The 27880-nt window shown below is 46.1% G+C and overlaps 1 protein-coding gene across 25 annotated transcripts; it reads right to left on the bottom strand.

Moving 5' to 3' along the window:
* On the bottom strand, positions 1-27825 carry Oxnad1 (oxidoreductase NAD-binding domain containing 1). Of its 25 annotated transcripts, none has more exons than XM_087588193.1 (10): positions 27579-27825; positions 23959-24065; positions 22829-22963; positions 22461-22524; positions 21930-22117; positions 19560-19666; positions 18262-18403; positions 3840-4082; positions 1994-2102; positions 1-939 (listed from the first exon to the last, which is right to left on the bottom strand). In XM_087588193.1, the coding sequence occupies exons 6-10, from the start codon at positions 19661-19663 to the stop codon at positions 785-787; spliced, it is 753 nt and encodes a 250-aa protein (XP_087444319.1). In that variant the 5' UTR covers positions 19664-19666; positions 21930-22117; positions 22461-22524; positions 22829-22963; positions 23959-24065; positions 27579-27825; the 3' UTR covers positions 1-784.
* Positions 27826-27880: the final 55 nt, after the last annotated feature.

Raw genomic sequence — 27880 nt, 5'->3', positions numbered from 1 at the left:
GACATTTCAAAATAAAGGATGTATTTAAAATTATAAATTCAGTAAACATAAATTTTATGAATTTCTGTCCAATTATTTAGAGAAGTATACAGTTCACACAAAACCCACACTTTCCTTTAATTAACATAATTAGACTAATTTGCCCCCAAAGGGCAAAAGAAAAACCTGTATTAATCAGTTCGTGGTGTAAAGGCCAACTCGAGAAACTATTTTTTTCTAGGCCTCCCTCCATCTTAGTACTGATGACTGCTCGCCATAGACTCAAAATTCCAGAAAGACGGGGTCCCAGAAAACAGCCCTGGCTCAGGGGTCCCCAGAAACGCACAGCTGTGAGCTTCTCCTGGCTATGGAGGCCGTTTTCAGCTTCTGTAACTTGCGTGTGCAGACACCCAGATTGTTTCCAGTTGCTTTACCCACTTAATCTTGGCAGAACAGGCCAGAGTCTGCCTGCTTGCATAGATACCGTGAGCCTCCCCATGGTTTTCCCTTTGGGAAACCTTTCCCCCCACCCTCTTTTATTTATGGCCATCTCAAATCTGGCTCTCAGCCTGTCTTCCTGCCAGCAGCTCATCAGTAAATCTTTTAATTACAATTGGGTTGAGCATGGTCTTTTCCCCAAAGGTCAGAAATTCTGTAATAATGAACTATCATAGGATAATTAATGAAAGAAAAATCAATATAGTGAAAAATAGTGCCACCAATGAAGTCTGCGGGAAGTTTCTCGTGTGACTCTGTCGCTGGTTCTCACTGTCCTGAGCGGCTCTCAGGTCTTCTGTGCCTGCTCCTACCACCACTTCTCAAAGCAGATGTGTTCCTTGGGAACGTGGCTGCTTTCCAGATGCTTAGAGAAAAAGTCTGTCATTGGAGGTGGGCCGCAGACATAGAACAGAGTCTCTGCCGAAATGTGCTCTCTTATCTCCTTCTCTGTTATTCTTCCATCTACCAAAAAACCAGAAAAACACCAAATGAGGTTCGGCACGTTTGAATGCTGACCAACCAGAGCTGGGCGTGGGTGTTCACAGGCAGCACCGTGAGCCCAGACCCTCCGGGCTTCCCAGGCCTGCGGTAAGCAGAGCTTACCCCCCTCTGGAGAGGAGAACTGCCTTCAGACTCACGGGTAGAGAGAGAACTAACTCCAAATGCTGTCCTCTGGTCTTCATACAGACCTGTGTGTACACATGTGTGTGGAACACACACACACACACACACACACACACACACACACACACACACACACACTGTGGCGATGGAAACCTTTAATCTTAGCATTTAAATGGAGGTAGGTGGATCTTTTTGCGTTCCAGGCTAGCTGAGGAAACACAGTAAGACCTTGTCTCAAAAAAAATCTAAAACAAACAAAAGGTAAATAAAATAACTTTGAAGACTCCTTCCAAATAGGAAAACTGAATAATTTAAATAGCGATTACTAGCATACGGAACTGACTCAACCAAAGCAAGACTATTATTTTTTTTTTTTCCTTTTTTTCGGAGCTGGGGACCGAACCCAGGGCCTTACGCTTGCTAGGCAAGCGCTCTACCACTGAGCTAAATCCCCAACCCCGACTATTATTTTTTTGACTATATGTTAAACGATGACAGCAAGGACCTCTAAAAATTGTGAAAAATACACATTTAATATGAATAGTAGGAAACCTATCTATAATAAGTTAACCCAAGTCTGAACATATCAATTCTCCAAGAATGAGATTCCCAGCAGGGGATTTCTAACAGTAAAAATGCTTCTTCTTAATCAGCTGGCTTGTCCATCCAGTAACTGTGCAGCTCGACAAAAAATAAACCTCTCTTTAGAGGACTCACCTGGGGGCTGGAGAGATGGCTCAGCGGTTAAGAGCACTGACTGCTCTTCCAGAGGTCCTGAGTTCAAATCCCAGCAACCATATGGTGGCTCACAACCATCTGTAATGAGATCTGGTGCATCTGCAGACAGCTACAGTGTACTTATAATAAATAAATAAATCTTTAGAGGACTCACCTGTGACATAAGGCTTAAGTTCAGAACTGATTTGGGTCGTCTGTTTTGTAACGTGAAAACTGCAGGCAATCTTCTCAGGAAACTCATGTACTAAGTCGAGGATATTTTTCTGAAATGACAAACATATTGATTGGATCAAGCTACAGTTAAAATAAACTATAGTTAGGTATGGTGGCACAGCCTTTACGCACAGCATGTGGCAGGCGGGAATAGGTGGCTCTCTCTGAGTTCAAGCCAAATCTGGTCTACGCAGCAAATGTCAGGGATAATGTCTCAAAACCACCACAACCTGGTGCTACCACCACCACCACCACCACCACCTCCTCCTCCTCCTCCTCCCGTTTTTGAGACAGAGTCTCACGTAGTCAAGTTAGCAGTCAATCTGCTGGTTGGCCACAAACACCTTACTTCCAGCCTTGCCATGCTGTACTGCCTGGTTTTGTGTGTCAACTTGACACAAGCTGGAGTTATCACAGAGAAAGGAGCCTCCACTGAGGAAATATCTCTATGAGATCCAGCTGTAAGGTATTTTCTCAATTAGTGACCAAGGCGGGAAGACCCAGTCCATTGTGGGTGGTGCTATCCCTGGGCTGGTGGTCCTGGGTTCTATAAGAAAGCAAGCTGAGCAAGCCAGGGGAAGCAGGCCAGTAAGTATCATCCCTCCATGGCCTCTGCATCAGCTCCTGCTTCCTGACCTGCGTGAGTTCCAGTCCTGACTTCCTTTGGTGATGAACAGCAATGTGGAAATGTAAGCTGAATAAACCCTTTCCTCTCCAACTTGCTTCTTGATCATGATGTTTGCACAGGAATAGAAACCCTGACTAAGACACATGCCAAGGGCTGGGGCTACAGGTGTGACACCATGCCTGGCCCTAGTGACTTTTCTGTTCCATTAACTTCTAGATTCTATCCCACTTGGTGAACTGAATGAAAATGGGTCTCACCGGCTCATGCTTGACTACTTGGTCCCAGTTGGTGGAACTGTTTGGGAAGGATTGGGAGGTGTGGCCTTGTTAGAGGTGTGTCATCGGGGCGGGCTTTGAGGTTTCAAAAGACAAATCCCACTGCAGTTACCCTCTCTGCTTCCTGCTTGTGTCAAGATGAAGCCTTCAGCACCGTGCTGCCTGCCTGCCTGCCGCCACGATGGTCATGAACTATACTGAAACCAGAACTTCCAGGTTAAACTTTCTCTTACAGGTTGCCTTGGTCACAGTATTATATCATAGCAATAGAAAAGTAACCGCGGCGGCCCAAATCTCATCTTATATTGTGATTTAGCTGGGGACATTTTTAACTGTCCTGGGTGGACTATTATCTAATAATTATCATTTGAATTGATTAAGCCTTGCTAAGCCTTCTGTGTGAACCTTTGCAGAGAAATCTGAACCTACAGAAGAAAACACGTTCCCATTTACGTTTATTTCTTTGTATTGGCACATATTCACTCTTCAGTGATGGGCTTCATAGAAGACATTTCCATTGGATGATTGGTTTATACATTCTGGTATTACATCAGGCACCTCAGCCATATTCACCCCACCCTTCTCCCTTTACTTCAGTCAGTCCCTTAGGTCTCATGCCTCCTTGTCCTATGACCTGTATGACTTTTCAGTGTTTAATTAGCATACAATGTAACAGGTTTCATTACTGCCTTCTCATATGCACTTTAATTTGGCTGCGCACCCCACCGCACACACTCCTTTCCTCCTGCCCCGAGCTCTCATCAGCCTTCAGCCCAGCAGCCCCCTTTGCACCCGTCATGTCATGTCATGTCACCTGCTGTTTATGAACTACCCGATTTCACACACGGGCATGGAGTGCACGGTAGACATATCTGCCACCTTACCTTAAACAGGAGTTCACTGGTGTTCTTTGCGCTGTAGAACAGTTTTATTGTTCCTATATCATAGCCTCTCCTTTTTTCTTTGTGGTCCCGGTGGAGATCTGCCGAGTGGCGCAGGATAGAAAGCAGGGGGTTAATCCCAACCCCTCCAGCAATCAAGACGAGGTTTCGAGGGGCATCTGTGGGCTGAGGGTCAAAGAAGAACTCTCCACCTACTCTGAGAGCCACTTCTGAGTCAAGTGTGCACTGAAGCAAGAAAGAAAAGATCCTTTGGTCCTGTGCATGGCAAGTGTCAGACTAAACATCTATGTACGTGAGACCACGGGCTGACTCTCTGCCTGCTTGTCAGTGTCTGGGATGATCTGCACAGCTTGTTCTCAATTCTCCCAGAGCCCTGGGGTCTGATTCTACTTGTCCAGCATGTGTGCCATTTGCCGCTCCAACTTGGTGATCCCTACGACATAGCCATTCTGGTCTAAGCAAGGGGGCTTGCTTCAGAGATTTGCCATTGGCATCACAGGTGAGGGGCTGAGGTGACAAAACCGCTGTGGATGCAGGCAGGACAACCTCTGGGGTAGGCATCCCTTCCTCAGTCACGTTCACATGTTCTGAGCTGAGAAAGACCAGATGGAACTGGTGTGCCCTCACACTGTAAGGCCCGGGGTTCCCTCCTGAGCTGAGCGTACCCAGTCAGACTAGTGTGCAGGCTTGGCCCACACAGCTGTCTGCACACATCTCCCTCTAGCAGCCAGAAAAGCAGTAGGAGGCTGTACATGCAGGCCACGTGTCACACCGGCCTGCCCATGTAATACACCAGTAATCAGTGAGGTCACTTGTAGAGGGCCGCAATAACATTCGCCACCACAAGATGGCGCTGGCTTCCACTGTGCCCCACGTGGAAGGCTGAGATAGTTTCGCCATTACAAGATGGCGCTGGCCTCCGCTGCGCCAGCCGACTTCCTTTCAGGAAGTTAACTGTGTGCGCATGTGCAAGAGTGCCTTCGTGCCAGGTCTTTGCCCACTCCGGGGCGTGCCTAATGAGATCATGGGTAAGCAACCAATCAGGTGTGGATGCGCCGCGCTAGGGTGTATATAAGCCGCGCCATGCTGGCGCCCCGCGCCCTCTATTATTAATAAATAATAAGCATTTGGCTACAGAAGGATTCGTGTGTTCCCGTGTATTCTTGCTGGCGAGACAGCGTGGGACATTTGGTGCCGAGAACCCAGGACGCCACACCATCGCCAGGCGCCGAGAGATCCTCCGTACGTGGAGAGAATCCAAAGCTGCAGGACGCGGGTAAGCTCCTGAGAGACATGCTTAGCCTTGACCTTTTCCACTTCACTCCCCTGCTAGATGTGGCAGAAGGTTTTATTATCGTTTTGGCAGCCCTCGGGCTTTCTCTATTGGCCTTTGAGTTTCTAGCTACCGCCAGACAGCGTCGGAGGTCGCATGGGAGCCGCCCAGCTGTAATAGCAAAGCAGAGAGCGCTGGAGGAGGTGCAAGGCGGCATGTCAGAAACAGGGTTGGGTAAAAAATTAAAGAGCTCAAGGAAAAAAGATAACAAGCAGACAGTCCCCTCTAAAGACTTCAGATCTGCGGAGGTGAGAGATTGGGGAAAAAACGCCCCGGGAGAGATAAAACAGAGAAGGGAGAAAAAAAGGTCTTGAAAAGGAGAAGTCTTTATCCGGTAAAGGAATTAAAGGCTTCAGAGCTTGATAGCTCAGAGACAGACGAGCTTAGCTCCTCTGAGGAAGAGGATTTAGAAGAGGAGGCAGCTCGCTATGAAGAAGGAGGATACAGATGAACAACGAGCTAACAGCTTGGGTAAACAGAAGGAAGTAGAAGGCGGAAACCATGCGGTTTCCCGGCCTATAAGCCCCAGCGCCCCTCCATCTTATCTGGAGAAATTCCACTCAGATTCCTTCCTCACTAAAGAGGAACAGAAAAAGATACAGCTGGCATTCCCGGTGTTTGAGGCCGCCGATGGAGGCCGTGTTCACGCACCAGTAGAATATGTTCAAATTAAGGAACTTGCCGAGTCGGTCCGTAACTATGGAGTTAGTGCCAATTTTACTATTGCTCAAGTCGAAAGGCTTGCCACTCTGGCCATGACTCCAGGAGACTGGCAGACAACAGTGAAGGCTGCGCTCCCTAATATGGGACAATGTATGAAATGAAAAGCCTTATGGTATGACGCCTCTCAGGCACAGGCCAAAGTCAATGCCATTGCTGAAGGCGATCAGAGAGACTGGACGCTTGATCTGCTAACAGGACAAGGGCAGTATGCCAATAATCAAACTAACTATGACTGGGGAGCATACGCTCAAATTTCCGCTGCCGCCGTTAAGGCGTGGAAGGCACTTTCCAAGAAGGGAGTGTCCGGGGGACACTTAATGAGAATCATACAAGCCCCCCAGGAGCCATTCTCAGACTTCATGGCTAGGATGATGGAGGCAGCAGGCAGGATCTTTAGAGACCCTGAACAGGCAATGCCTTTTGTGGAACAGTTGGTCTATGAGCAAGCCACACAGGAATGCAGAGCAGCTATTACATCTAGGAAGAGCAAAGGATTACAGGACTGGCTGAGAGTTTGCCGAGAACTTGGAGGCCCACTTACTAATGCCAGCCTCGAGGCTGCTATCCTACAGGGCCAAAAGTGCTCAGGTACAGGTGATCGCAATCTGAAAAAGGAGTGTCAAGCCCGCACAAGGAAGAGAGCACCAGGACTGTGTACTAAGTGTGGGAAAGGCTATCATTGGGGTAGTGAGTGTCGCTCAGTTAAAGATATCAGAGGCAGGCTTATTCAACCCGGGCCTCCCCAGGCAGAAGGGGGTGAAAACACTCCAAAAAACGGGTATCTGGGTCCCAGGTCTCAGGGCCCCAAAACATATGGGACTCCAGCTTACAACAGACGGACACCATGGTTCACAGAGCCACAAAAGGCTCAGCAGGAGTGGACCTCTGTTCCACCACCCAATTCATATTAATGCCACTGATGGGTGTGCAACCTGTCCCCACCGACTACAAAGGCCCCCTACCCGTGGGAAGTGTCGGCCTTATTATGGGTCGATCCTCCTTAACCTTAAAGGGACTTATTGTTCACCCTGGAATAATAGATCAAGATTACACAGGAGAACTTCAAGTTCTCTGCTCTTGCCCTCAAGGCGTTTTTTCCATCTCCTCAGGTGACAGGATTGCTCAGTTGATTATTCTTCCAAGCGTACATGATCATTTTCCTTCTTCCAGGGTCCCTAGAGGCACCTCGAAGTTTGGCTCTTCCGGGACTGATTCTGCTTATTTAATGATGGACCTTAATTCCAGACCCTCTTTAGAGTTGAATATAGAAGGGAAAACTTTTACGGGAATTCTAGATACAGGGGCTGATAAGAGCATTATCTCCTCTAAGTGGTGGCCTAAGGCATGGCCTGTCACTCAATCATCCCATTCCTTACAAGGACTAGGGTATGAGGCCAGCCCCACTGTCAGCTCACGCTCCTTGATCTGGCATGCTCCAGAAGGCCAATCAGGAAGGTTCATTCCTTATGTCCTCCCTCTTCCTGTTAACCTTTGGGGGAGGGATGTCTTACAGGGTCTAGGTCTGACATTGACCAACGAGAACTCTCGACAAGCTGTCGAGATTATGAAGAGAATGGGCTACGAGGAAGGGAAGGGATTAGGAACAAAGGAACAAGGAAAATTAGAACTGGTTCCACAAGAAGGTAATATAGGAAGGCAGGGCCTGGGTTTTTCCTAGGTGCCATTGAGGGTTCTATGCCCATACCCTGGCTCACGGAGGAGGCAAAATGGGTTCCTCAATGGCATCTATCCTCTGAAAAATTAGAAGCTGCCACTAAATTGGTTAATGAACAATTACAGCTTGGTCATTTAGAACCGTCCATTTCACCATGGAATACTCATCTATCCTCTGAAAAATTAGAAGCTGCCACTAAATTGGTTAATGAACAATTACAGCTTGGTCATTTAGAACCGTCCATTTCACCATGGAATACTCCTATTTTTGTGATAAAGAAAAAATCAGGAAAATGGAGACTTCTCCATGATTTGAGAGCCATTAATGCACAGATGCGTTTATTTGGCTCGATCCAACGAGGCCTACCCTTACTCTCCGCCTTACCTAAGCAATGGAAGATAATAATTATAGACATTAAGGATTGTTTCTTTTCCATCCCCTTGTGTCCACAAGACAGACAGAGGTTTGCATTTACTATACCAGCTACTAATCATCTTGAACCTGATAAGAGATTTCAGTGGAAGGTCCTGCCTCAAGACATGGCCAATAGCCCCACTATTTGCCAACTATATGTACAACAAGCCCTTGAACCTATAAGGAAGCAATTTCCATCTTTGCTGCTGGCTCATTACATGGATGATATTTTAATGTGTGATAAAGATTTAACAACCTTACAGACCTCATATCCCATCTTAATCAAAACATTGGGACAATGGGGACTACAAGTCGCTACAGAAAAGGTTCAAATTGCAGAAATTGGTTCATTTCTGGGATCGGTCATTTATCCTGAAAAAATAGTTCCCCAGAAATTAGAGATTCGCAGAGATCATTTACATACCTTAAATGATTTCCAAAAATTATTGGGAGATATAAATTGGCTGAGACCATTTTTAAAGATTTCCTCTGCTGAGTTGAAACCTTTATTTGATATTTTGGAAGGGGACTCTCATATCTCCTCTCCGAGAGCATTGACGCCAGCCACAAACCAGGCCTTACAAGTTGTAGAAAAAGTCTTACAGGATGCTCAATTGCAGCGCATTGATGAAACCAAGGCTTTTGATTTGTGTGTTTTCAAAACTATGCAATTACCAACAGCTGTCTTGTGGCAGGATGGGCCTTTATTATGGATCCATCCCAATGCATCTCCTGCTAAGATTATTGACTGGTATCCCGATGCGGTTGCTCAGCTTGCACTCTGCGGGTTGAAGGCAGCTATTACTCATTTTGGGAAAGAACCCAAAACCTTGATAGTACCATATACAGCCATTCAGGTTCAAACATTAGCTGCTACCTCAAATGCTTGGGCAGTGTTAGTTACTTCTTTTGCTGGACAGATTGATAATCATTATCCAAAACACCTGATCCTACAATTTGCTTTAAGCCAAGCCATTGTGTTCCCACACATAATGTCTCAGAAACCACTTGTTGATGGGGTTGTAGTGTATACAGATGGGTCAAAAACTGGTATAGGTGCTTATGTGGTCAATAGTAAGGTAGTATCTAAGCAGTATAATGAAACCTCACCTCAAGTTGTGGAATGTTTAGTGGTGCTAGAGGTCCTCGATACCTTCCCAGGCCCACTTAACATTGTGTCAGATTCCTCCTATGTGGTTAATGCAGTTAAGGTTCTTGAGGTGGCTGGATTAATCAGGCCTTCCAGCAAACTTGCTCAAATTTTTCAACAAATTCAATCTACCCTTCTCGGCAGGAGATCCCCTGTATTTATAACACATATTAGAGCTCACTCGGGCCTTCCTGGTCCAATGTCCCGCGGAAATGACCTAGCGGACCAAGCTACAAGAGTGATTGCAGTTGCCTTGTCCCCTCAATTAGATGTAGCAAAAGAATTTCACAGACAATTTCATGTGACGGCTGAAACTTTACACCACCGATTTGCTTTGACTAGAAAAGAAGCTAGGGAGATAGTTACCCAATGTCAAAATTGTTGTCAATTCCTGCCTGTACCCCATGTGGGAGTTAACCCACGAGGAATCCGACCGCTACAGGTCTGGCAAATGGATGTTACTCATATCCCTTCTTTTGGAAGACTTCAGTATCTGCATGTTTCTATTGATACATGCTCTGGCATCATGTTTGCTACACCTCTAACAGGAGAAAAGGCCTCGCGTGCAATTCAACATTGCCTCGAGGCGTGGAGTGCTTGGGGTAAACCCAAACTCCTTAAGACAGACAATGGACCAGCTTATACTTCTCAAAAATTTCAACAATTCTGCCACCAGATGGATGTGACTCATCTGACTGGTCTCCCATATAATCCTCAGGGACAGGGCATTGTAGAACGTGCCCATCGCACTCTCAAATCCTATTTAATTAAACAAAAAGGGGGAGTCGAGGAGGCTCTACCCTCAGTACCAAAGTAGCTGTTTCCATGGCACTCTTCACCCTTAATTTTTTAAATCTTGATGCCCAAGGCCATACTGCGGCCGAACGTCACTATTCAGAGCCTGATAGACCAAAAGAGATGGTAAAATGGAAAGATGTTTTAACTGGTCTATGGAAAGGCCCGGATCCTATTTTAATAAGATCCAGGGGAGCGGTTTGTGTTTTCCCACAGGAAGAAGACAACCCATTCTGGCTACCGGAACGACTGACACGGAGAATTCTGATGCCTGGAAATGACTCCTGGATGGATCCCTCGGAAACTACCTCTAGCCCTCACACTGCCTCTTTGGATTTGGATTCCTAGTACTTCAAAGAATGGGTGGGGGTGGCTCTGTTTGGTGCAGCCCTATGCTGTGGATTAGTGTTCATGCTATGGTTGGTTTGCAAACTCAGATCTCAACAGAAACGTGACAAGGTCGTCGTCACTCAAGCACTTGTGGCCATTGAACAAGGGGCCTCCCCTGAAATTTGGTTATCTATCTTCAAAAATTAGTCGGTATCTGAGTTCTCTGCTCTTGCACCCCATGGATCCGTGGATCCATTGCACTGGGATGAGAGAGACTCAATGATTCTTTGATCAGCCCTTCCACATCACTGAGGTTTCCTCATTGCACGCGATAGGGTGATCATGATTTCCCCACTAACTCATTTTCTAGCTGGCCTCTTTTTAGAGTTCGCCCTAGGTCATTTAACAGTTACTGTCACACAGCACTGCGGTATCCAGAGACGGACAACTTTCCTCATGCACGGTACACGGGGCCCGGTGGCGATAGGGTTACCCTTCGATAAGGCTGTGACATAGAGGAACGACCTAAGACAGGAGCCACAGGGGTTGGGGATTTAGCTCAGTGGTAGAGCGCTTGCCTAACAAGCACAAGGCCCTGGGTTCGGTCCCCAGCTCCAAAAAACAGAAAAAAAAAAAAGACAGGAGCCACAGCAGATGGACGTAACTGCAGGGACCTAGACCAGCCTAGACAATAATTTATTGTTATTAATTAATAAAATAATAAGGGGGAGATGTAGAGGGCCGCAATAACATTCGCCACCACAAGATGGCGCTGGCTTCCACTGCGCCCCACGTGGAAGGCCGGGATAGTTTCGCCATTACAAGATGGCGCTGGCCTCCGCCGCGCCAGCCGACTTCCTTTCAGGAAGTTAACTGTGTGCGCATGTGCAAGAGTGGCTTCGTGTCAGGTCTTTGCCCACTCCGGGGCGTGCCTAATGAGATCATGGGTAAGCAACCAATCAGGTGTGGATGCGCCGCGCTAGGGTGTATATAAGCCGCACCATGCTGGCGCCCCGCGCCCTCTATTATTAATAAATAATAAGCATTTTGGCTACAGAAGGATTCGTGTGTTCCTGTGTATTCTTGCTGGCGAGGTCGCGCGGGACAGTCACTTACAGCACACTTGACTCCAGATGCCTCGATAGAGTCTTCTGGAAACCTGTGACACATTTTTTTCATTGTCACAGTGATTTGGGAACTTAAGTGGCACCCAGAGGATAGGGCTAGATGTCCCATATAACTGATGGCTTCCTGGATCTGGCTCTTAATGAACTGATGCTAAATCTACAGGGATTTTGTGAGCTGTTCTTTATTGGCAGTTTGGAGTCAGCCACTGTGGGAATATTCAGAACACAGACATTTGCACATAATACAACGGAGGGTTTTTTAGGATTCGGAGCTCTAGGTCACCCACAAGGCATCATTGCAAGGCACAGGATGGTCAGGATGACCTCGGAGTGACCCACAGACTGTTCACATGGGAAAAGCCAATTTGTAATGATTGAGGCCACAGACTAAATCTGTTAAGTCGAATGTTTCTGTTGCTGTAAACAACTATTTGAGAAAACAACTGAAAAGGTACAAATATTTGCTCTTAGCTCCCAGTTTCAGAGGTCTTAGTGCGTGGTCAACCAGCCGGAACCACTGTTTCTAGGCTGTGGGGAAGCAGAGTGGACAGAAGGACACAGAAGCCAATCTGCTCAGCACATGGCAGCCAGGAAGCAGAGAGAGAGAATGCCCAGGTGGGGGTTTCTCCCATTTGCACTGTATCTTTCCCCCCACTCAGCCCATGGGGTGCTGGCTACCCACATTCAGGGAGTCTATTCCACCCTTGGCTAATCCTCTTTGGGAATGGCCTCAGAACGCATCCAGAGGTGAGCCTTACTCGTGGGTCTTACACTCTCTTCTCCATCAAGTTCACAATCAAGATTAACAATGGGTCACTTCACAAAACAGCTCAGACAGCCCTGCACAGACCTCAGTTCACCTGAACCCCCCCAGAATCTAAGTAGTGGGAACATGGCCCTGGGCTCTGCTCACTGTCCTGGAGATCACAGCTTAGGTGGTGACATGAGTGTCCTTCTGTCCCCTGTGTCAGCTGCACTTACAGACCATATCTATTTGTGGTAACTGCTTATAAAGTCCTCTGAGTGCTTCATTCTATCTTGTGTTTCCACATGCCCAGACCTGAGTGTTTAGAAGTATTCTTTAATTATGGGTCCCCTCCTTCCTTCTTCCCCCTCTGTTTTTCGGCCAGAGAATTGTGATTCTGGGAGCTTCCTTTCAGTTTTATGTATTTTTCCTATAATTATAAATGTTGCTCCCAGATGGTTCCAGATCCATGGAAGCACTGGATCTGACAGGCTTACCCCATGTCACTAAGCTGAGTCGCTTCTGCAAGTGTGGCACTGGGCCAGCAGACTGCCACCATGACAAGCCATGACACACCATCGGGGTCTACAGTTAAGACGTCTCAGTCACTGTGGCTCTCAGAGAAGAACACTACTAGGGGGGTCTAACTCCTTCTTGCTGGAATAGCTAACCTTTCTCCACCTGCTTCTTTAGCACGTTGGCTCGAATTGAAATGGTGGCGCCCGTCAGTCTCTTCCTGAGCTCCTTCTGTGTCTGCCCTTTACTGTACCGTTTTGATTATCACTATGCTATTTTACTCCTAAAATTTTAAGTGATCTTCTTCTTGTTATTGTTAGCTTAAGACAGGGCTCACTGAGTAGACCAGGCTAGCCCCGAACTATAAACCTGCAGCTGAGATGCACGTGTGTGCATCCGCATCCTCCCTGTCCTGTCCTTGTTCAAAGTTGTTCTAGTTCTTTCCCTGCCAAGTACATTGAAAGGACCAGTACTGGCTAAGACCAAGTTCTCAGCACAAAGGAGATTGATTTGCCCCAGGGGGACAGAGAGCAGGGAACAAGAGACGAATACAGGAGATAGAGGACCAAGGAGAAGGGGAAGGTTCATTTGCTCTGAAGGGGTGGGACAAAGGACTGTCTCTGGATAGAGAAAACAGACACAGCCCGCGAGAAAATGGCAGTTTATAAAGGTGAAGAGGGAAATCCTGAGTTAGGATGAGGTGTTTGATTTTAATTGGGCGTGTTAATCAGGGGACTTTTGATTGTTGGACTTCAGTACTTCACTAGCTGGACCTTGGTAATCAGCCTCAGAAGGAGGAAGTGGCCAAATAAGGGAACAGACCTCGGTGGGTAACTTTAGGAATGGAATGGAATGGTTTCTAGTCAAGCACAGGAGTAGGGGTCGGGAGAAACCTGCCAGAGCCATGCTTGTCATTCTCGGGCCAGCTAGAGCCTTTCCTAAACCCTAGAGTCACTGTGTATCTGATTCTTGTTCAACGTTACAACAAACCCGCCTTCCTGGTGTTGGGTCTCCCAGTCCAAGAGCACTGTCTGCCGTGATTCCATTGACCCATGCGGGGTGGAGAAGGTCAGTTTGCTTGGGTTTTTAATGATCCTTACTGGGGGATGGACCAAGAAAGTGACCTAGTTTGCAAGTTTTCACTGCCCAAAAGGTCTCAATGTAGGATGATGTCATACAGGCGAAGGCAGGTACAAGATAGAATGAGGGGATGAGAAGGAAGGATGGGTGGGAGAAAAGTTTTAGAGAGGAGGAGACTGGAGCGAGGGAGAAGCAGAGGAGAGAGCATGGAGGCGGATGTTAAGATTCCCCTCTCTACAGGTTGTTATGAATATTAAGGGATGGAGGTGTACAGGGCTGTGTGTGTCTAGATGAGCAAATTATAGCTTATCAATTGGATCAGAGGATGTTGTGCTGTGTGTTCTTTCATGTGGTGATTTAAGTTCAAGAGAGTGTGTGGTGGCTGGGGACACTGGGCCGCCAGGGAATTGGGATGCGTATTTCTGGCATGATGGCAACCTGACACCAGGCAGAGTGAATGCAGACATATATCATAGAAGTTATTAATATATAAAAATCTGAGGCTACTGGTAGAGAGCTTGACAGATCAATATATTTTGGGCTAAAGTCCTGGTTTGATAAATTGCTTACTTATTGATATTAGAATTGATAGAAGGTGTTTAGTTTGTTTTATGAATTACCCCGCTAAAGGCCATATGGCTCGTTGATGCCGGCTAGCGAGGGTTTGTGGTTATTTTTGTTATTTACCACAACAGGAAGCTCAGATTCTTTTTTTTTTCTCTTTTTCTTTTCTATTTTTCGGAGCTGGGGACCGAACCCAGGGCCTTGCACTTGCTCACTGAGCTAAATCCCCAACCCTGCTCAGATTCTTTTAACTTGGGCTCCACAGAATTTTGGGTTTATTTCCTGATATCACAAAGTACAAAAGCCTATCAGGCGCATTGTTTAACACTAATTAGCTTACTTCCTTTTTTAAAAAAATTGTTTAACCTTCATAATGGGTGTGACTTTTGAGTTTTATGGTTATATTATTGCTCTGGGAGAGAGTGCAATATACAAGCTTTTCTGGTTACAGACTAAGGAACACAGTACTTTGGGAGAAAGTTTTGGTTTTTTTTTTTGTTTTTTTTTTTTATTAACTTGAGTATTTCTTATATACATTTCGAGTGTTATTCCCTTTCCTGGTTTCCGGGCAAACATCCCCCTCCCCCCTCCCCTTCCTCATGGGTGTTCCCCTCCCCATCCTCCCCCCATTGCCACCCTCCCTGGAAGAAAGTTTTTGCCTTTGTGTTTTTAAAAAGTGATTAAGCTCAGGAAACCTCAGAGTCATACGGATGAGATTTGAGAGAGGGAGACTGCCTGAAGAACTAAATTCAAGAGAATCAAACAAAAAGATATCTCTATTCTAAACTTTTATCTTGAGAATTATATATTGGAGAATGTACCTGCTTGGACTCCTGATCTCAAGGCCTTTCAGCTGGGTCCAGTCAAGACAGGCACCTCAGGCTACATTTGCTCCATTTTTCCTACCGCCTACCCCCAAGGATATCTCAACGCCCATGTACAGCTTGAAGAAGTTATTGAAGAGTCATCACCCCGATTCCCTGGGCTTTTGGGGACTGAAAGTGGTTATTCTAAGGTTGTTTTTATGAGAAATTTAGAAATGGTTGTAATTTAACAGGGAGGAATTAGCTAGATTGAGTTGTATAGTCATAATCTCATTTGGTAACTAAGCTAAAATCATACCTGCACTTTGGTATAGAATTTATTTGTTAAAAAAGTTTAAAGGTGGGGTTGGGATTTAGCTCAGTGGTAGAGCGCTTGCCTAGCAAGCACAAGGCCCTGGGTTCGGTCCCCAGCTCCAAAAAAAAAAAAAAAAGTTTAAAGGGACAAGGTTTAGAGCCAGTCCTTCTATTGATGCCATTACAAGCTTCTGATTTGATTACACATGTGAGTTAAGGGCCAAATAGCAAATTCATGGCTCTAAGTTTGTTAGAGTGCTTCAAGGTAATAAGATAGTTAACGGACAACAGTCCAGGTTACCTTATATAGATAGGTGGTTTTCAAAAACATCAGAAATCCACAAAGTATGAGGTTTAAAGTTATTTATCTTTGGATGAGACACTTCTGCTCTTAACAGTTCCCTCTGGCGGATTTAACAAACTGAGCACCTCCACCTCCAGGTGAGGTAATACTTTGTGGCTACGTAGCCACAGGGCAGAAACTGCCCATTCCACCTACAGACTAACACTGTCCAAATAGGGACACCTTATGCAGAATAGTTGTTAACTGATAATCTCTACCGAGTCAGAATTATCAGCTCTTCGAGGTTTCTGTATTTCAACAGTCTGTCAGTTGGTTTTGGGCCAGAAGGCTGAAGACTTGCCCTCACATGTTGCTAACAGAGGACTGTGCTAGTGGAGATTTGTCTCTACAACCTCTCAGTTCTGGAAGCCGTGTTAGGCTTCCTTTGTGTATAGATATTTGGTTATTCCCAGATTTCTGATGGAGTTGAAGACTGTAGTCTCATAGCCTATCAGGGTGTTTAACTCTGAAAATACATATTTTATTGGATACTTATCAGATAGTATACAAGCTAGCCAAGATATAATACAGATTTTAAGCCTTCCTTAAGCTGGAATGGATAACTAAATGTTCTGCTTAACTGATAAAATGTTGGACTAGGTGTTAGATATATTTTATTCTTTTAATTACAAAATGATAATAGTTGTGCTCAGCTTATATCTGAGAGAAAAGTTTTTTTTTAATTAGACAAAAAGGGTGAACTAGATGGGTGGAGAGATTGTTGCCGGGCTCAGAGAGAAGCCATCGGCGTGTGATACGAGATGGAGCAAACAGGTAAGAGTCTCTGCTGACTGAGATGGAGAATCAGATATCTTGGGGCGCTGCGGTGCCAGAGCTAGTTCAGGGTAAAAGAACTTTTATAATTTTACAACTTTTTTTTTTTTTTTTGATGATTCTTACTGGAGGATGGATCAAGAGAGTGACCTAGTTTGCAAGTTTCAGTGCCCAAAACAAGGGCATGTTACTTGCTACAAATATGGCTTGTTTCTGATTCTCTGGGTAGCTCTTCTCCTCACTAAGCTGAACTGCAGCCAGTACACTCAACCTGCTCTCCCAGCTGCTCTGCTGAACGATGCTCCACGTCCCCCAGCACGCATCTGTCCTGCTGCTCCGGTAACATCTGCTCCTGTTGGCTTCCTTCCTCTCCTTACACGCAGTTCCCACACAAGCAAGAATTCTCTGCAACCTCTCAAAACACGCCGATGAGAATAAAGTTAGTTTTTGTTTTCTGTTCTCTTTTTGTTGACTGTCAATACCTCCTGGGGGCTGGGGGAGTGAGACAGAGCTGCATTTCTGGGCACACTTTGGTTACAGAGATGATCAAGGGCTGAAATAGGATGGAGGTTATATGTACACATAAGCCACGCTATCTAGGGTAAGGAACAAGGGGGGACAGAAAGAAAGAAGGTCAAATGTGAAGTTCACTTTGTCCCTGGTGTTCTAACAGGTATGGAGGGCACTGTGTGCAGGGTCAAGGGTAAGCCTCGGGATACAGCACCGTGTATAAGCAAGGGTGAGATCTGGACCTTCTCAGAACCGGCTGTGAAGAGGCCGGCGTAGCAGAGGGAGCACCACAGACTCAGCTCTACTGTCTGTAACAGCCGGGGTTCCTTACTTTAGGATGGCCACAGAAAGATTATTTACTTAACAAAGGTCATTTTCAGCACATATAGAATGCTAGGTAAAACTTTTACCAATCCTTTAAAATCAGTTCCCCAACAAGGTTCTGCGTCCCCACCTTTCCTGGGGAGCTCAGTGTGAGTTTTCACCCTGTGCATCCCATGCCAAGTACTGGGACCAGACTGACCCAAGCCGTTCTCAGAGGCCCTGATGAAAGGACAAAGGGAACTTAACTTTGTGTCCTTGTACAGGAATGAATTTGCTAGGGCCTGCCTGAGGTTGGAGCCAGTGCCTGGGAGGAGGCAAGGTTGTGGTTTCTGTAACCTGACTCTTCCCCCTGGGCTGTGGTTGTCAGTCCTCAGGCAGCTGTGTATGAGGTATCCGGTGTCCTTTTTGCCAACAGTGTCCGGCTTAGCTCGATGCTGACCTGGGGCATTTCCCCCTTTCAATCAGTATAGACAGTGCTGTACCTAACAGACTCGACAGCAGACCTTGGCCTAAGTTTATTTCTCATCCCTGGTCCTCCCACTCGACACCCGCCACTCAGGACCCTTGTTCCTCAGGTTCAGGTTACAGGTGAACCCACTGAGCAGAACACAAACTTAGTGAGAGGCAGAGGTGCTCAGACCTCCACATTTAACAGTCAGTTGAGGGTCTAGAGAGATGGCTCCGTAGTTCAGAGCACTTGTCCCTCTTAGAGGACTCAGGTCTAGTCCCGGACACCCGAGTGCTAACTCACAACCATCAGAGGCTCCAATTCCAGGGAATCTGACCATCTCTGAGGGAAAGAGACGCGCATATGGTGCACAAACAAACATGCAGGTACAGTACTCACACACACTAAAAAGTTATGTTTAAGGTGGTTGCTCACCTTATTGTGAACCCAGACAGCAGGAGGATGGTTCGTGTATTTCACTGCCAATTCTATTATTCTCTCTCGTTCTAGCTGTTGGGGACTGGAGCAAATTGAAAACCCACCAACCACTGAAACTCCTGGGATGAAGAAATCAACCCTAGAAGGACGGACGAACAAACCATCACTGTTGCAATAATTTAAAACCTGTCAGCAGCAGGCGATGAGACAAAGTTGGTAACACTTTAGTTAGACTAAGAAAAACATCAACTGCTAAATTAATAAAAGATGAACAAGTATAACTAATCTTACAAAAATTAAAAAATTCTTCATGAATATTATGAAGAATTATTATATGATGTAATTTAGATGAACCACATATTACTAAGAAGATATCAACTATCAAAGATGCACCAAGAAGAAATGGAAAAACCTGATCCGATCTACACAAGCTCAAAGAACTGAACTATAAGACATCACAGTAAGAACTTGGGTTCAGGCCGCACCACTGGGGAGTTGCCACATGCACTTAAAGTAGAATCAAAAGCAACCCTTGAGAAACTACCCCAAACAGGAGAGACAAGACACTGTGGCACTTACTCCAATGAAGCTGATATTATCCTGATAATCAGTCACTGAACAGAAACAGGACCAATATCCGTTTAAATAAAGACAGGAAATTCCAAGAATGCAAGGCTAGCTTAACGTCTATCTTCATTTGTTTTTTTTTTTTTGTTTTTTTTTTTTTTTGGTTCTTTTTTTTTCAGAGCTGGGGACCAAACCCAGGGCCTTGCGCTTCCTAGGTAAGCGCTCTACCACTGAGCTAAATCCCCAGCCCCTTCATTTGTTTTTTAATCAACTTGAGTGCTAGGTTCAATGAGGGATGATTCTCAAAACGATAAGGTGGCCAGGCGTGGTGGTGCACACAGACCTCCAAGTTTGAGGCCAGGGCCCTTTTCAGCCACTCTGTCTATTCTATTTGAACAAAGACTGATTTTTGGAAATGCATCAGTGCCCAGCAACCCTAACTGGAGCAGATCAGTGTGACTATCTGCAGACACAACTGTCAAGCTATGGTTCCCCAGATCAGCACTTTGCTTCGTATGAAACTGGACTACAAAAGGTAGGTTTCAGACAGACAGAGGGACACATGGGTTCCAACCAAAAAAGAAATCAAGTTGTCCATGTCCAAAGAGAAATGACCCAGAATTCCTCTCTGCTGGTGGAGAAGTCCTTTCCAGAAGAAAGTATACTTCCTGCCTGATAGCACTTTCATATATACACACCACACACTTGACAAGGGACACTGCACTCACCACTGGCCAGCCTTGAAGGAAAAGTCTTTATCAGCAACAAGCAAACGGAGGCTCTTCACTGATGGAGACTCGTGAGTGATCTCACACACCTTAGCTGCAGCCATGACCTGAGGCAGAGAGGTCTGGGGCTTAGAGACACATGGTTTTGGTAAACATCCCAACAAGGCATAGCACACATGGCTTTGCTGTGCACCAAGTGTGCAAACTGAATGAACTTCCTGAGACTGACAGACTACAGTGCTGTCTCACTCTGAGTACAGGTGTCCTCACAGGGACTATGTAAGAGTCTGTGATGTGATGAAGTCCCCTTCAGCAGTGGCCAGGGGAGGCCGCAGTTGCTTCTGAGTTAAGAAGTCTGTGGCTAACAGCAGACGTTCACAGAAAGCATCATGCGCTTTTTAAAGAGCAAAGAAACAGGAAACTGGGTTTGAACTCATGTGCTTCCTTCTTGCCTTTTGTTTTCTGAGTTGGGGTCTCACTATGCAGCCCTGGCTGGTCTGAAACTAAGTGGATCAGGCTGGCCTTGAACTCACTTGCCCTCGCTCCCTAACGGTGATTAATATGTGTGCTGCCATGTTGGTTCATGTGCTTATGTCTTAATTTGTTTTATTTTTCTAAAATGTAAGCATTCGTGACCTTAAAACAATAATACCCCAGAGCCCTTTCCTCCTGGGAGTTTTGGGATGATTTTGCTGAGTGGCTTGGGAACTACTCAGTGAAGGTCATCCCATCCTTAGCACCCATCAAATGTAAAAGATGTCTCCATGTCCTTCTCCCCAACTCTGCTCTGTCTTCTTCCTTCTCCAAAACCTGGGCATTACCAAGGGCAGAAGACAGACATGACTCCCCTCAACTTCCTTCTGTTCAACCCCACCTGTGGCACTGGGCAGGAGCTGATCAAACACAGTCCCCTCACCAGAGGGCCCCCAGCCAGCTCCAGCAAGGGACGCTGTGGAAACCCCTGACCCTGAAGCTAGCGCAGTCTGGCCTTTTCCTCAACAGGACTCCCAGGTCTAAACCAACTCTTGGTGGGAGATCACTTAAAAAATCCCACTAGAAAAACTCTTACTACGTCAAATAGCCCTTGAACTTTCATCCTCGGTCCTCTGCTGTAAACCCCCTGCCTCTCTCTCTGTTCCTTGTTAACCCTTCTTCCTCCTGTCTTGGAGAACATGTGGGTGAGCCTCATGACAGCTCCCTATGCCTGAAGCTTTAAAAAGACAGGGTCTCCCTACACAGCTGCCTGGAGCTTGCTGTCCTCCGCCTTAGTAACCTACAGACTAGCGTCACCAGGAAATGTCCCTTCTACCTATACCCCCGATCCCAACCTCTATCTGTGACATAGTCTGCATTACCAGCCAGCCTTTTGTTCAGTTCTCTAGTACCTTCCTGTTTTATCAGACATGGCATATGATGCCACTGGCGTTACCTTGAACAGCCCCGAAGCATTTACACAAAGAAGCAGAGCACAGCTGCTAACAGAGTGGGCGCCACAGTGAGGCAGTCCAGACTTTAACGCTGGCACTATGGCCACCAAGTAACTCAGGCTAATGCCCTCATTGCCTTCATCTCTGAACTGAACCAGTGACACCTTTGTTTCAGAGGGTTGCTAGAGGCACTAAGGTAGATAATACAAACAGAAGCACTTCTAGCGTTGCTGGTCCACAGCAAGTGTGTGTTGTTTGTTACCGTGTGCTTTACTACCCCATCTCTGTGGCTGGGAGGACCCTCTGGAGGGGACTGAGGTCACCCCTGACCCACAATGCTGAGGTGCTTGCCCCAGGAATCATCTAGTTTCCTTAGCTCCTCCCCCTCTTCCCACTTCTCGTTCTGTTTGGGAAAGTAAAAGTTAGACATAAAGAGGGGGAAATGAGGTTGGAAATGTCTTCCCCTCAAGACAGCACCAGGAGAAGAACTGTAGTCCTGGACTCCTGACTCCTCGGTACCAGCTGCTTCCCTTTCAATCACACCTCAGAGCTTACAGCAGCCTCTCTCCGTCCTGCACCAGGATCACAGGACCCTCCTCCACGTCCCCACACTTCTGCCCATCTATTTCCTATATGCCTATTAACTTACTCGGTTGAATCAGCTTTACATACGTCTCAAAAAGAAAAAAAACCAAAATCGCCTTAGTACCAAAGCAATTCTCTGAAGCAAAATTGTTTTAATAGTAGGGCCTAAAAGCCTGTTTGTTAAAGTGTCTCCTTATATTGAAACATAAAATGAAACTATGGCAACAATATAATTTCTGACCATGTTTGTAGAAGTGCACATACACAGGATTTTCCCTGATTTACAGAGATGGACAACACTAAAGTAAACACACCTGCATGTGTGAGAAACGTGTTTGAAATGGAAACGGCTACTCACTGGGATAAAGGTGAGGATCCTCTACTTCCCAGGCCTCGGCACCCTCAGGTGGCAGCTTAGCTTTCTACAGTCTGGGCATGATTGACAGGCTGCAGGGGAGGGGCAATGAGCTCAACCACCTTTCTGTCTCAGATGTCAGTGCTGCTCTGACGAGCTAGAAGGTGCTTCCAAAGCAGGATAAACAAGGACTTTGACACACAATGGCAAAAAAAGGAAAAACAGGTAAGCCCTTCACAATGTGTAGGCTCTACAAGTTCCCTCTCCTGTAGCACACCTCAGTGGATCTGTGAGGAGGGGGCCTAGACACGGCTGGGCTCCCTCACTGAAACATTCACTCATGCCAAACTTAGCAGACAACCTTAGTACTACTCAGCTGTTGCTTTCTAATTAGTTACAAATGCTCCGCTCAGGAGGATAAAATCTCCCTGACTGACCTTCATGGGGTCCAGCCTCACCTAAAGCCTCTCCTATAAGCCAGTCAGTGTGTAAGCAGCCAAGCCAGGAACCCCACCATGCCCCACAGACACAAACCTCCCGGCGGAGGACAGTGGCGGTTCTCTCTAGGTGGTCAGTTTTCCTTCTGGATCTCATTACGCTTTTTAAAAGAAGGAAAAATTAGGTTATTAAGCATTATCCTTATAAAATAATAAAACCAGCTTCCCCTGCCACCCCGCCAAATCATGGCTACTGAAAATACCATTAATTGTGGATTGTACGAAATACTGAAACTCTACCAGTGATAAGTTGCACACCCAACAGTTTCCAATCTGATGGCATGCACACTGCAGTCAGCATGCCATCTGTCTCTCTCGAGTTTGAAGGACCCCCCCACCCCCAAACCATCAGCACATCAGATCTCTGAGAATCAACCCACGTGACCCCAAAGGCTGACAACTCACCTGGCTAAGGTAAGGGAACGCAGAGTGCTGGTAGGCAGTGCCCACGAAGCAGCCTGAGTGCAGATGGCTCCCACAGAGCCTCGAGACAACCCAGGAATCAAGACATGGGCCATGGTGCTGCCTGGGCAAATGGAACTGAAATTTAAAATCATTTTCAGACAAATAGAGAAATGCCAGACTGTGTTAAGGGCAGGTAAAAAAGAGTTTGGGGGCTAGAGAGATGCTTTCCAGTGATTAAAGGAACTGGCTGTTCTACCAGAGGCCTGGGTTTAATTCCCAGAACCTACATGGCAACTCGCAACTATGTGTAACTCCAGTTCCAGGGTATCTGATGCCCTTCTCTGATCTTTGCAGATACAAAGACATGTTACACAAACACAGGCAAAAAACCCACAGACATGAAAACAAAACACCCACCCACATGGTGGAAGGAGGAAACAATTCCCACAAACTGCCCTTTGACTTCCAACACACAAATCAGTAAGTAGCTGAGGTGCTTTGAATAGGGCCGGCCCCCAGAGCCTCATGTGTGAGAATGCTTGGTCACGGGAAGTGGCACTATTAGGAGAGGTGACCTTGTTAGAGTAAGTGTGTCACAGTGGAGGTGAGGCTTTGAGGTCTTAAATGTTCAAGCTAAGCCAGTCTCCTCCTTGCTGTCTGTAGATCAGGATATAGAGCTCTCAGCTCCTCCTCCTGCACCATGCCTGTCTGCACGCTGCCTGCTGTGATGATTATGGCCTGAACCTCTGAAATGGAAGCCAGCGCCAATTAAACATTTTTCTTTATGATGTCTTTTCACAGCAGTGAAACCCTAAGACAGTAAATAAATAAATAAATAAATAAATAAATAAATGCAATGACATTTTTTTTTTCTTTTTCTTTTTTTCGGAGCTGGGGACCGAACCCAGGGCCTTGCGTTTGCTAGGCAAGCGCTCTACCACTGAGCTAAATCCCCAACCCCTTGCAATGACATTTTAAAGTAAAATTGCTCAATGATTTGGTCTTGGCACGATGGGACATGCCTATCTTTCCAGCACTTGGAAACCTTGAGACTGCTACGGTAGTTTTTCCCCTTTAAATGTGCTAACCCAAAACCAGTGTGTTAGTCACTGAAAGCAAGCAGAACTTACTTTAGAAACCCATAAGGTTCTGGGAGTCCTCAGCTGGCTGACACAGTGCTGTACTGAGACCTCTAGATTCGCACCAGCCAGAACACAGAGAAGTTCCCACAAAGTTCCTGCAGTACGAAGACAGTAACTCAAGTCTTACTTGCAAAAGAAAAGGCTCCTTTAGAACTAAAAGTGTGAAGCCCAGTGGTAGAGAGCTTACTTGGCACGCACACAGGCCCTGGGTCTGAGTCCCAGCCCCAATCGAAGGGAGTGGCCTCATTACAATCAAAGGCCCCCACTCCCAATTCCTCTCCATCATTAAGCCTTCCCTCGTGCGGATGTTTCTTTTTGATTGCTCTTCTGCTGCCCCTTGATTTCCCTTGGCCGGAGTCAACCCCTTCAACACAGGCTACCCAGCCCATGAAATACCTCCCTCACTGCTGCAATGTGCTGTCTGTGGCTGTCCTTCCTGACTGGCCACAAGTGCTTCTCATTATGGTTCTGCCCAGCTTGACCTGGTGCTGTGCTGTGGAAAGCCCTAGAAAGACGATTCACTTTATATGACGTTCTGGACCAAATCCCCTACTGAGTTATCTTCCAGTGAAAGGTGGACACTTTCTGCTTATTGTCTTAGAACTCCTGCTAAAATAAACATTTTTGCATTCTCAACTGAACTGAAAACTAAGGAAAATTAACTTTTAGAAGCTGTTCGTTTGCAAAGATTGATTTTTGATAACAGTACCATGCCCAAGAGAGACAACAGGTAAGTAAAGGTATTTTTATAAAACTGTTGCCTTCTGAACTTTATTCTAGTTCTTACACCAAGTATTAAAAATAAATAAATCAGATTGGCAAGCTGGTGCAGTAGATGAAGGTGCCTGCAGCCAAACCAGAGCATCTGGCCAGAAGAAGGGTGAGAACTACAGTAAAGGGGTGGCTACAGATGATGGTGATGATGAGGGAGGAAGGGGTAATGGGGGACTACGGGGAGCATCAGTGAAGGCCTCTGGGGGTGATGGCAGCTGAGCTGAGGGCAGAGCCCTAGAGGCAGCCAGGCAGACGTGAAGAACACTGCAGCAGAGATCTTGGAAAGGACAAAGCCCAAGCAAGAAACAACCCTGGGGAGTGGGAGGAGCTGGGTGAGAAGGACGGGAAGCTGTGTATGTGTCCTGGGTCACAGGAGGCCAATGTGCAGGTACGAAATTTACCTGAAGAACACTTGAAGCACCTAAAGGAAGTTCAGAACAAGGACGTGATCTTCGTATTTTAAATGGTTACCCAAGTAGAAGCAGGAAGTCAAGACTCTAGTTTAAGCTTCTGGCAGAACAGCAGCCAGCGATGGCAGGACAGTGTAAAGAACGTTTGGGGATGAGGTCCCTACAACTTGCTGAGAGGTTCCTACTGAGGGAACTGCCCTGCTGGCTTGCTCTCATTCTGCCAGAATCAGACTATGCACAGCAGAGTCATTTAGTAAGGGTCTGGCTCTAGGATTAAAGGGGCCCAAGTTGACATCATGGCCTTTGAGCTTTGCCTTAGCGAATTCTTTAGTCCCTAAACCTTGTTTCCTGGTGCTAAAGACATACCCCATCTGTTCTCCACTGTGTTATTCTAATGACAGAATACACCTAAGAGTTATCCAGAACCCAGTGTCAGCTACTATAAACAAATGGCTCATTAGTTTTCCTTTTTCTATTTTAAACACACACACACAAATGATTTGTTGAGAAATTACAAAGAAAAGCTAGCTGGCTGTAACTTCGGACTTTAGGATGCCCGGGAACACTGTTTTTGATGGGTCTGGATTGCTTAGATCAGGACTTGGGGTCTAATTAAGCTGGGAGAGCATGCATCTGGCATGCAGAAGGTCCAAGTTTGGATTCCTATCCTGGTCAAAAGAAATGTCTTTAGAATTTATCATTTAAATCTTTTTATTATTTTGAGTGTTTGCCTACAGGTGTATTTGTGTACCGAGTGTGGGCCTGATGCCTGTGGAGGCCAGAAGGGGGAGTTGCATTCCCTGGGACTGCAGTTACAGTTGTGAACTTCTATGTGGGTGCTGGGAATCAAACCCAGGTCCTCTAGCAGAGCAATGAGTGCCATCAACCAGTGTGCCAGTTCTCTAACTCATTATTGCTATTACCATGATTATTATTTTATGTGCATGGGTATTTTCCCTGCATGCACATCTGTGCACCATGTGCATGCCTGGTACCCTCAGAGGCCAGAAAAGGGTGGCCTGGAACTGGAGTTAGACGCATAACTAACCTCAGTGTACGTGCTGAGAATTTAACGTGGGTCTTCGAGAAGAGCAGCCAGTGTTATTAACTGATGACCCAGCTCTTCAGCCCTTTGTGTGTTTGCTTTTTAAATAAAAGACCTAACAACTTATACACACTATGAGCCTCACGTGGCGATAGCCTCTTCCCGAACGTGGAGCTCACCCACTCGCTGGCCACTGTGCTCCAGGGATCCACCCGTCTCTGTGCCTCTGTCCCTGCTTGCATCAGTACAGGGTTACAGATCGATATACTTGCCAAGCCATTCCCTACCAACAGCTGCATCCATTTCTGCACATTCAAGAATGGCTCAGAAGAACTAAAGATCATCTGAACAGAAAATAGACACTAGAAAATCAGTTTCCTTCCTGTGTCCCAGAGGCTACCTGTGAAGTATTTATATTTACAAGACTTCCACCGGATTTCTCTTCTACTCAGACAGGCTACAAATATCTAATTGCTGTGTAGATCTCCAATTATGTTAAAAAAAAAAAAAAAAGGAAGTGAGATCTTTGAGACAACCTTCCATACACTTGTTTAAGTTCTGGATTTTTCCTCCCAAAGGCTTTTCTGCCTTTAGGTTTTCACACTTCAAAAAGGCTTCAAAGTATAGTGTCCTTTCAACATGCACAAAGTTGGTAACATGCAAACAACTGTACATACTTAAACACAGCATCCATTAGAAATGTAAACTACATAAGCTAAAGGTGATTGCTGAACTGTTAATTCTTGTGCAAATGTTGGATTCCAAAGGATCTATTCTCAGAAGAGGAAGTAAGAACCAAAAAAACCGTAATTTTCTAGCCTTTCACGTCAGACTCTGATCCAGTTACACTGCACTCCTCCAGTGAGATGAGTACTTGCTTAGTAATAATTACAACAATGCTCTAAAGTCCCTGGCCATAACCCAAACAAGCCCTCGCAGCTTTCAGAACAAAGCGCTTCTCATCTGCATTTCGATTCTAGCTTCTAAGAAGAGGCTGCACGCTGACTACACTACCAGGGACACCATTCCTTTTACCAAGAACTAAAGTTCACATAAAGAACTTGGCTTTAGAGACAGCCAAGTCCTTCGTTATGGCCTAGGTATGTAATCTGGGGCAAGATGCCAGTCTCTGAATCTGTGTTAAGAATGGATAAAATGGATTTTTGAACCCCAGGATCAACAGACTTACATTTAACGCATAGGCGACCCACAAAAAAAACCCCAATAATTAAAAGTGATGTTTCTATGGCTACTGCACCCGCCACTGCAGTGAATATTGAAAATACGGCTAGAACTCGTCCCTGTCTTGCAGATCTTGGTCCTCTACAACACAATCGGGGTATCAGAAGGTGGCTGGGGTGAGAGAGGTAGCGGTGTACCTGCAGGCAGGAACTCATAACAGGCCAGGCGTCACTCAGAGCTCAAGGTCGCCTGAAACGCTACTGCAGGAGCGCTGTGTGTCGAGGAGGACTGGAGAGGACGCTGTGTGGCTCCCTGAGTCTCACTGACCCCCTCTTAAGAGGGAGTAGCCTCTATCAACTCTTTAAATGTTCTCTGAAGCCAGCGATGGAGGACACGACTCCACCGGCATAAAACACTCGTTTATATCCCAAGCCCAAACTCCCCGGGCCCAGAAGTGACGTAGCCCCCATGTGCGGGAGCCCTTCACCCTATTGGTCGT

This window comes from Rattus norvegicus, chromosome 16, assembly GCF_021556685.1.
Source record: "Rattus norvegicus strain SHRSP/BbbUtx chromosome 16, alternate assembly SHRSP_T2T, whole genome shotgun sequence".
Classification (NCBI taxonomy): Eukaryota; Metazoa; Chordata; class Mammalia; order Rodentia; family Muridae; genus Rattus; species Rattus norvegicus.
The sequence above is the reverse complement of the archived record's forward strand: the minus strand, read 5'-3'. Positions and strand labels throughout refer to the sequence as shown.